Genomic DNA, 10501 nt, shown 5'->3' on the forward strand with positions numbered 1-10501 from the left:
CCCGGGGGTGCGGGCCCTACGGGCAGCGCCCCCCGAAAGCGCCCAGCCCGGGGTCCTTCTCCAGGGGGTCAACGAATCGGAGCGAAAATCGGCAACGGTGTCGATGGGTGTCTCCTTCAGGTGACCCCAAGCAAGACCAACTGGTTTTAAAATCCCCGTCGAGTAACAACACCTCGCCAGGAGGACAAGCTCGTAAATACACAGCGGCTGGTACTGATCCTAACAGTGGCCATCTATATGCTACACCCGTGAAATCTTGCCTTCCCGGTAACATTGCTCCAGGCGCAGTGGGTCAGGAGCTCCCCGTCCCCCAGCACTGCGGGCAGGTCCCCTGCTGCTGTTCATGGCCAAACCACCCCCTGGTTTGAGCGTGCTCTTATTCAAAGCGAACAGTTTCCTATTCCGTGTTCCTTACTGACGTGCTCTGCCAGACAGATTTGCTTGCAGAAACCTCCTACTGTTCCCTTAGAGGCCTTTTCTGTGTCATGTCTTTTCTTATAAAAGAATGATACAGCGGTAGCCCTATGGTTGTGTCTCCCTCCTTCACTTCTTTTTCCTCATGAATTGCCCCTGAGTAATGTGCAGACCTGCTCTTGGAACTTCCCTCCTAGCGGAGTGGGTGGTTTTGATCTGATGCAGGCCATGGCTTAAAAAAAATCATGTGGAGTAGTAATTTCTAACTGTTCACTGTAACTCATTATGTTACCTGAGTTCATAGCATCTAGCTGTAATCCCCAGGTGGGAACCACCCTTCTCACTAGCAGCCATTCAATTGGCTTAGCTAAAATTTAAATGTACAGCTTCCTCTTTGGGCGGCCAGGTGAAGCAACCTCTGGCTCTGTGTGTAACTTGGGCTCATGTATGGCACACCCTGAATTTAGCAACTGAGCTTAGTCCGTGCCCATTTCTGAGTGCAGAAGCTTAGGGCGTGTGTGAGGATGACATGAACAGCGGGCTTCTTGCCAGAAACGGTCACGGAGGAAGCTCTGTTCTCTTTTACCTGAAAAGGACCGGTCTGGTGATTTGAGTAAACTCCATGAAAACGTGTTTCTCCAAAAAGCTGTACTTGTCTGTGATGTTCTTGCTTGTAGCATCCTGCCAAACACCTTCCCCTGCACCCAGCCAAGGCAGGCTGTTGCTGCGCTGCTGTGTACATGCCTGATCCCAGTGAGTGTTTTTATGGACATGGAATGGAGAGAAATTTTGACCCCCTATAGTATCCTGAATATCAGATGCTGTGCAATGTTGCTCAATCATGTCTGAGTTCTTCAGGTTAATGTGAGGAACAGGAAAACTTCAGATGCTGTAAAGCTGCTTCTCAGCTTGCTTGGATGCGGTGTGCTTGAGTGGCTAAAGGGGATGTTACTATCTTGCTGCCACTCTCCCGAATGGATGAGTGTAGAGAAAAGGGTTTTCTCTCCTCTAAACATAACTGTACTTTTGCTCACTTTGAGTAAAAGTGTATTTCTGTTTCAGCTGCTAATTCTGGGATTAGAACTCAAATGTGCTGATAACTGCGTAGTCATTTGAAGGCACCAGTGTTTAGTGGGGTTTAGCGTGAATTGACAAGACCAGATGAGTAAGAAAATTGAACAATATATAAAAATATTTTTATCTTCCTTTGACACTTAGATAAGTGACAGGGTGGAGAAAGGCACAGGAGATGTGTAAGAAGCACAAGCATAAACTAATTTTAGAAATACCAATGTGCCTGTGTGTGTTATACATAAGAACTCATCCATATGGAGCCAATCCCCTAGGGAGCTGGGCACCGGTGTGAATGCAAAGCTTAGCCTGTTCTTGTGGGAAATATTTCCTCTGAGTACAGGCAATGCCACACACAGAGCAGCTGTGTTGCACACATTTATACCTTGGGTGTGTTGCAGCAGCGTGTGGATGCCCTCTGTATCTGATAAGGGCAGGTATCCGCAGCCGTTGTACAATCGTTGTCCTTGATGCTGGCCTAAGAGACTAGAAAAGTCAGTCATGAAGCCAAATCCTTTTATACCTTTGTGTCCCCGCACAGATGTGTCTTCCTGGTTTTGAACAGTGAGAATTCTAGCACCAAAACGGTGTGCAATGCGGCTCTGAATTAGCTGGAGAGATTGTTTGTAAATGTAGGACTGTTGTCTTGTCTTCGGCCCATTGAGATAAAATCTTCCTGGTTTAGGACTTTCCTTCTGTAAAGAACTGTTGAGTTGAGTGAGTGGAAGGATTTGTTGTGAAGGTGTGGGATGGAAAGTCAGAATACATCTAGTAGGAGCCTGGAAACAGTGAAAAACGTTGTCACAGAACTAGTTTATCTCTTGGTAACTTACATAGGGGCAGCATTCCCTTCCTGCCACACAAAGAGCGAGCCCTCGGGGTCTGTGAGGTGTCCTGCTCGGACAGTGAGGAGGCCATCTGAGCTAATTCCCCTGCAGGCAGTGGCTGGCTATAGCAGGTATGCTGCTGGGAGCACAGGAGTGGAGATGGCTTGTCTGGATTCCTGATTCTGCTGCGATAGCTTCCCTGATATTACCAAAAGGCCAGATTACAGGAGATTATGTAGGAAGGCGGGCTGTGAAAGCGTATAAAAGCAGCAGCAGATGTCAAGGAAAAATCTCTTCAGGCTTACACTTTGCACTCCAGGGCACAGTGAATTTACAGAAACATTGTAGGAATATAGAAATCCCTTATAATTTGCCAGGGCCCGTGCAGCAGGACAAAGAAATGTGCATCTGGCCTTGATGATAGCAGCAGGAGAAAATGGCTGGGGGAAGAAGTGATCCAGCTTTGTGTAAAATAAAGCTCTTGAATGAGTGTTGTCACTTTTGTTTTGCAGGTGATTGCCCTTGTGATGGATTCCTTCACAGATATTGATATCTTTGGTGACCTTCAGGATGCCTATAACAACCGCAAAGTCCCTGTCTATATCCTTCTTGACCAGGACTTTCTACCCCATTTCTTGGAAATGTGCAAGAATTTGGGAGTTTGTCCAGAGCAGGAAAGTGTAAGTGCTAAACATGGGTGGGTGTGGTTGGTTTTTATTTTTGTGGTACATTTATGGTTATGGATATCTAAGATGCCCTTCTATAAAACATCAGACCCCCTTGAAAGACTAAAGCATCCTGTCTGATACCTGATATAAAAGGGGATTGTCTGAAATATTTCTCAGCTTCTGAAGGTCAAGGCTCAGTATTGCATGGTTTCACTACAGTCTCTAATCAAAGATGTGAAACTGCTCACAATCTCTGCAAAAACCATGCAGAAAAGGCACATCTACTATTCTACGTTACCCATTTGTAGGACCTACAGCCATGCTATGCAAAAACCTGGTGTGCTGGGTGGAGTGCGCACTGTGATCCCTGTCCTGAGGAAGCAACAATTTTCAAGCATTTAATTTTGCAAGATACTTGAGTTGCTTTATTCTTTGGCTCAAGGAACTGCTTGCTAAGGAAAACAGAAACACAGGAAGCTCAAGGGTGGTATAGCTCTGGTAACATCTCATTTCTTTTCCAATACATAGTTGCTTGCTTTTAAAAGGGTTTGGATGATGTGACCCAGGTGATCTACTTAATTCCTCTGAATATAAGCTGACATGACTGTGTTATAGCTTGGTTTGGACTATGTTCACCACAGTGGGTGTTTCTCCGGATGGGGAAACACTCCTGGCTTCGTGGGGGGTAGTTAATTAGGACTGGCTGTTCTCTCCACAGACTCTCCTGATCCTACAGAAATTTAGCACTGTGTAACTGATAACACTCACATTGCAGATGATGTAAGGAAGTTCACTTTATTCCTACCTTCCACGGTGTGTGTAGCTGCTTAGGTAGAATTGCTAATGAAAACTTTTTGGAAGTTAACTTAAATCTGATGTTACTTTTTCCCTTCTTTTCTGAAACAGCTGATGAGAGTTCGAACTCTGACGGGGAACATATACTGCTTGAGGTCAGGTGCCAAAATTGTTGGGAAAGTCCATGAGAAGTTCATGTTAATTGATGGCATTAGAGTGACAACAGGCTCCTACAGGCAAGTATTGGGGTCTGCTAGTGCCTGATGAAGCTATAGGAAGGGGAAGTTCCTGCAAGAAGGATTTATTAACTTTGCTGTTTGCCTGGTATTAATGAATGTCAATGGCAGGTGGACTAGCTGAGTCTAAATGGGACAGCACAAAACTGGAAACAGCTTTGGAAAGCTGGTTTACACAACTTGTCGCTAGCAAAGCACTTGGCTGTGGCTAAATAGAGTTCTTCCTGGTGAAGGGAGAGTGAATGGTCTATTGAATTTATACCTTCCTTATGCACAACACTTCTAAGCTGAGTCTGGCTGTCTATAACCGTATGTGTTGAAATGCACTGGGGATTAACTGTGAATCTTCATTTGTTTTTGATAGTTTCACGTGGTCTGATGGGAAGCTGAACAGCAGTAACTTGCTGCTATTGTCAGGTCAAGTGGTTGAACATTTTGACCTCCAGTTCAGGATTCTTTATGCCCAGTCGATGCCCATCAGCCCTAAGTGGCCGTCCAGCTGCAGGAACAGTGGGATGTTTGATCACCTGGTGAAGAGAATAGAGTCCCCTAAAGAATATACTGTGGAAGGCAACTTGAGAGCAGAATTTGCCAGACTGTCTAGTACTCCAAAGAAATTGCTGAAAGGACTAGATCAGGCTGAAGATATTCCTGGAGGCAAACCTTGTAACCTGGGCCATTCTTGCCTCTGTGAAGAGGAGTGGTTCAGTGGTCAAGAGGCCATAGTGGAACGGAAAAGCGCATCGACTCAAACTGGCCTGTGGGAAGAGAAGCCTGTAGCGACCGCATGTAATGCTGCCACGCAGACCAGTTCGGCAACAGCAGAAACTGGCACACAGGCTTCTGTCACTGCTAGAATGACAGGCACTCAGACTTCAGTTTTGCTTGCTAATGAAAACTTTTTGGAAGTTAACTTAAATCTGATGTTACTTTTTCCCTTCTTTTCTGAAACAGCTGATGAGAGTTCGAACTCTGACGGGGAACATATACTGCTTGAGGTCAGGTGCCAAAATTGTTGGGAAAGTCCATGAGAAGTTCATGTTAATTGATGGCATTAGAGTGACAACAGGCTCCTACAGGCAAGTATTGGGGTCTGCTAGTGCCTGATGAAGCTATAGGAAGGGGAAGTTCCTGCAAGAAGGATTTATTAACTTTGCTGTTTGCCTGGTATTAATGAATGTCAATGGCAGGTGGACTAGCTGAGTCTAAATGGGACAGCACAAAACTGGAAACAGCTTTGGAAAGCTGGTTTACACAACTTGTCGCTAGCAAAGCACTTGGCTGTGGCTAAATAGAGTTCTTCCTGGTGAAGGGAGAGTGAATGGTCTATTGAATTTATACCTTCCTTATGCACAACACTTCTAAGCTGAGTCTGGCTGTCTATAACCGTATGTGTTGAAATGCACTGGGGATTAACTGTGAATCTTCATTTGTTTTTGATAGTTTCACGTGGTCTGATGGGAAGCTGAACAGCAGTAACTTGCTGCTATTGTCAGGTCAAGTGGTTGAACATTTTGACCTCCAGTTCAGGATTCTTTATGCCCAGTCGATGCCCATCAGCCCTAAGTGGCCGTCCAGCTGCAGGAACAGTGGGATGTTTGATCACCTGGTGAAGAGAATAGAGTCCCCTAAAGAATATACTGTGGAAGGCAACTTGAGAGCAGAATTTGCCAGACTGTCTAGTACTCCAAAGAAATTGCTGAAAGGACTAGATCAGGCTGAAGATATTCCTGGAGGCAAACCTTGTAACCTGGGCCATTCTTGCCTCTGTGAAGAGGAGTGGTTCAGTGGTCAAGAGGCCATAGTGGAACGGAAAAGCGCATCGACTCAAACTGGCCTGTGGGAAGAGAAGCCTGTAGCGACCGCATGTAATGCTGCCACGCAGACCAGTTCGGCAACAGCAGAAACTGGCACACAGGCTTCTGTCACTGCTAGAATGACGGGCACTCAGACTTCAGTTTTGCTGAAGACTGCAGTGACACAGACGAGGGAAGGTGAGTACACAGAAACACCCCTGCTTCACAGAAAGCTGTCAAAAGAAGGATCTTCTCTGTCTGGAAAGGCTGTATCGAGTTCTAGTCTGCGATCACTGTCTTCGTCATCGTCCCAGTGCTCCCTTGCAAGCTCTACCGGCTCACTGTCTTCCCTCCGGTCCTTTGAATATTCTAGCAGTCACAGGGCAGAATATTTCCAAAAACTGCATAAAGAGAGGCAATTCCACTACTCCACTATCAGGTCGAAGCTTAGCCACATGGTGGATATCCTGTCCCGGAGGGGACGTGTACCTGAAAACTACATGACCCGATACACTGGCAGATGCAATCTAAAACAGAGGCGTGACATCAGTGCCAGCCTGCGCAGCCTCCGGGACGTTTCACTCTTTTCTCTGAATAAATGAATACAGCACCGAATGCAGAACACAAGCTCTAGTTGCAAACTGCAGTCACTTTGTACCTGCTGATTCTTTCACTTCCTTCCAGCACTTTACTTTTTCAATACATGTGTACATCTCTCTCCAGCACTTTGTTTTATACTATGCAATTTAAGTAATTAAAAAAAAAAAAGAGGGCTTTTTTTATACTGTAACTACTTACATGTTCCTCTTGCATGCATTAGTGGTGAAGGTTCACTTTAATTCTGGATGTTTAACCTGAGCAGTAAACTTATTACTGCTTTCTAGGGTTGCTAATGATCTGGCTTTAATTTATGTAAATTTGGAAAAACCTGAGTTGGGCTGATCTTTCTCAGAGTGGCTTTGGAGATTTAGCTTACATCAAGGTATACTCGATTTTTATTTTTTTTATTATTGGCTTTTATTTCTATGTTATCTTTGGCATGAGGGGAAACAACTTTTATGAAGAGCCATAAAGCTAATTTTATTTGAAGTCTGACTTCAGAGATATATCCATTACTCTTCGACTAAAGTTGCGAAGGGTCTGTTGGAGAAGTTGCAGGTTCTTACCTTCAACTGTAGCCTTTTTCCATTGTTTAAGCCTTCTGAAATGGACTCAGCTAATTTGCTCTTCAGTTTGATCATCCTCTTGTGCCTTTGTCTAGAGATAGAAAGAGATATAAATATATATAAAGTGTGTGTGTATATACACACACATTCTCAGAAGAGCATCTTTTTAAAAACAAGACTAGAAAGTAGCAACTTAACACTCCAAAACAGCTGTACCCATTTTAGGTACGGCCCTGATGTAAATGTTTCTAGTATTTGTAACTAAGTTAGATATATTGGCCCTGTAAGACTATTAATGGGAATTTATTGCTGAAGTGTTGTTTTTTTGTGCTTTTGAGTGGGAGATGAGGTGACATCTGGAGTTCAGTGTCTTGCTGCAGCATACCTCGTTGTACTTCTCCTTTGGGTGACTTCAAAGAACTTTGTCTCTTGTGCAACTTGTTACACAGAATTAAGACTTTTCGTTTTAGCACTGTAAAATGAGCTTCCAATTCTGGCTCAGTCGAGGAATGTCTGAACCATCTTGCTTCTGTTAAGAGACCTGCAAACAGCTTCCTTCTTTGGAGTGAACTTGGAGGCGAGACAATCACTGAGGCACGTGACAAAGCCCCTGTTCAAAAGTAAACTGACAAATGCACTACGAATGTTATGGGTTATGTTTGCTGATATTATAGTACAAGTAAGTGTGTGTGTGTGGGGAAAAACCCCATTTTTCTCTTTTGACTGTCCTATCTGAAATACTCTGTTTACTGTTCAGTTTATCCACTACTAACTTAGTTTGGAGGGCTGAAGTGCCACTCTAGTTTTTGAAAACACTCTAATTTCAATATTAAATGGAGTTTAGGCTAGGTTGCTTTGCAGAGACATTATCTGTACATTTACTAGCGGTATTCTGTGCATGTGTATACCCATGTCTGTGCTTGCTGGATCCCTTATCTGAGCAGCGTGTGTGGATCCTCTCTCTGAGCAACGACCTGTACTTTAGACCTGCGTCCCAGTGCTTCAGTAACCAGCCAGCCACTGACTTGACTTGGGCAGAATTCAGTCTGGGTTACGTATTTTCTTCTTATTTATGGGCGTGTGTGTCCAGCACATTCCAGCTATTGTCTTCAATATTCCAGTAAGCAGCAATGACTGAGTGAATAAAGAGAAAAGTATCCAAAACTCAAGGCTGCACTTTAGTGAAGAGAGCAATGCTTTATTCTACTACCTTTGCCATTTCTCTCTCTGAAATCTGTATGAACAAAGAGGCTTAGCTACTCTTATTGCTTGCATTTCAAAGCAGCCACAATACATGTGTACATCTCTCTCCAGCACTTTGTTTTATACTATGCAATTTAAGTAATTAAAAAAAAAAAAAAGAGGGCTTTTTTTATACTGTAACTACTTACATGTTCCTCTTGCATGCATTAGTGGTGAAGGTTCACTTTAATTCTGGATGTTTAACCTGAGCAGTAAACTTATTACTGCTTTCTAGGGTTGCTAATGATCTGGCTTTAATTTATGTAAATTTGGAAAAACCTGAGTTGGGCTGATCTTTCTCAGAGTGGCTTTGGAGATTTAGCTTACATCAAGGTATACTCGATTTTTATTTTTTTTATTATTGGCTTTTATTTCTATGTTATCTTTGGCATGAGGGGAAACAACTTTTATGAAGAGCCATAAAGCTAATTTTATTTGAAGTCTGACTTCAGAGATATATCCATTACTCTTCGACTAAAGTTGCGAAGGGTCTGTTGGAGAAGTTGCAGGTTCTTACCTTCAACTGTAGCCTTTTTCCATTGTTTAAGCCTTCTGAAATGGACTCAGCTAATTTGCTCTTCAGTTTGATCATCCTCTTGTGCCTTTGTCTAGAGATAGAAAGAGATATAAATATATATAAAGTGTGTGTGTATATACACACATTCTCAGAAGAGCATCTTTTTAAAAACAAGACTAGAAAGTAGCAACTTAACACTCCAAAACAGCTGTACCCATTTTAGGTACGGCCCTGATGTAAATGTTTCTAGTATTTGTAACTAAGTTAGATATATTGGCCCTGTAAGACTATTAATGGGAATTTATTGCTGAAGTGTTGTTTTTTTGTGCTTTTGAGTGGGAGATGAGGTGACATCTGGAGTTCAGTGTCTTGCTGCAGCATACCTCGTTGTACTTCTCCTTTGGGTGACTTCAAAGAACTTTGTCTCTTGTGCAACTTGTTACACAGAATTAAGACTTTTCGTTTTAGCACTGTAAAATGAGCTTCCAATTCTGGCTCAGTCGAGGAATGTCTGAACCATCTTGCTTCTGTTAAGAGACCTGCAAACAGCTTCCTTCTTTGGAGTGAACTTGGAGGCGAGACAATCACTGAGGCACGTGACAAAGCCCCTGTTCAAAAGTAAACTGACAAATGCACTACGAATGTTATGGGTTATGTTTGCTGATATTATAGTACAAGTAAGTGTGTGTGTGTGGGGAAAAACCCCATTTTTCTCTTTTGACTGTCCTATCTGAAATACTCTGTTTACTGTTCAGTTTATCCACTACTAACTTAGTTTGGAGGGCTGAAGTGCCACTCTAGTTTTTGAAAACACTCTAATTTCAATATTAAATGGAGTTTAGGCTAGGTTGCTTTGCAGAGACATTATCTGTACATTTACTAGCGGTATTCTGTGCATGTGTATACCCATGTCTGTGCTTGCTGGATCCCTTATCTGAGCAGCGTGTGTGGATCCTCTCTCTGAGCAACGACCTGTACTTTAGACCTGCGTCCCAGTGCTTCAGTAACCAGCCAGCCACTGACTTGACTTGGGCAGAATTCAGTCTGGGTTACGTATTTTCTTCTTATTTATGGGCGTGTGTGTCCAGCACATTCCAGCTATTGTCTTCAATATTCCAGTAAGCAGCAATGACTGAGTGAATAAAGAGAAAAGTATCCAAAACTCAAGGCTGCACTTTAGTGAAGAGAGCAATGCTTTATTCTACTACCTTTGCCATTTCTCTCTCTGAAATCTGTATGAACAAAGAGGCTTAGCTACTCTTATTGCTTGCATTTCAAAGCAGCCACTCCTTCCCTAAGCTGTGAGGCAGATGTAGAAAGAGGTGCAGGTGGGGGGAAAATAAAGCTCAGTCTGTGCTTGTTTGAAAAGTCAAGATACTTTCTTGCCTGGTCCCTGGAGCTGGAACACTGGGAGCAAAGCACGTTGCAGAGAGGGAGCCGATATGCCTTTAAAGCCAATCTTGAGTTGTGTTTTTAAGAGCTCGCGTTCAGCAGCGTTTGCACGTATGTAAAACCAACTTGATTGTTCTGGGTGCTCTTAAACTTTATTACACTGTGCAGCTGTTCCGGTACTCTCACAGGGACACGAAACCGTTTACAAATAAACTCCTTTTGCCATGGGGGTTTTCACCTGATCCTTGCTCAGCTTTGTTTTCCGTTTGGCGTTTAGATCTGCGTGACTAACGCGGCGCTTCCCCGCCGCGGCGGGTACGCGGAGCCGCCTGCCCGGGCGGGCCGTTTGCCCTCTCGGAGCGGAGGAGCGGCCTTTC

The 10501-nt window shown here is 43.7% G+C and overlaps 1 protein-coding gene across 1 annotated transcript; it reads left to right on the forward strand.

The window, feature by feature from the left end:
• Positions 1–2826: 2826 nt before the first annotated feature.
• Positions 2827–8233, forward strand: LOC104132168 (protein FAM83D). Its single transcript, XM_035900845.1, has 5 exons — positions 2827–2992; positions 3887–4011; positions 4376–4919; positions 4966–5090; positions 5455–8233. The coding sequence occupies exons 1-5, from the start codon at positions 2840–2842 to the stop codon at positions 6407–6409; spliced, it is 1902 nt and encodes a 633-aa protein (XP_035756738.1). The 5' UTR covers positions 2827–2839; the 3' UTR covers positions 6410–8233.
• Positions 8234–10501: the final 2268 nt, after the last annotated feature.

The sequence above is a fragment of the Egretta garzetta genome, unplaced genomic scaffold (assembly GCF_000687185.1).
Source record: "Egretta garzetta isolate BGI_Z169 unplaced genomic scaffold, ASM68718v1 scaffold188, whole genome shotgun sequence".
Classification (NCBI taxonomy): Eukaryota; Metazoa; Chordata; class Aves; order Pelecaniformes; family Ardeidae; genus Egretta; species Egretta garzetta.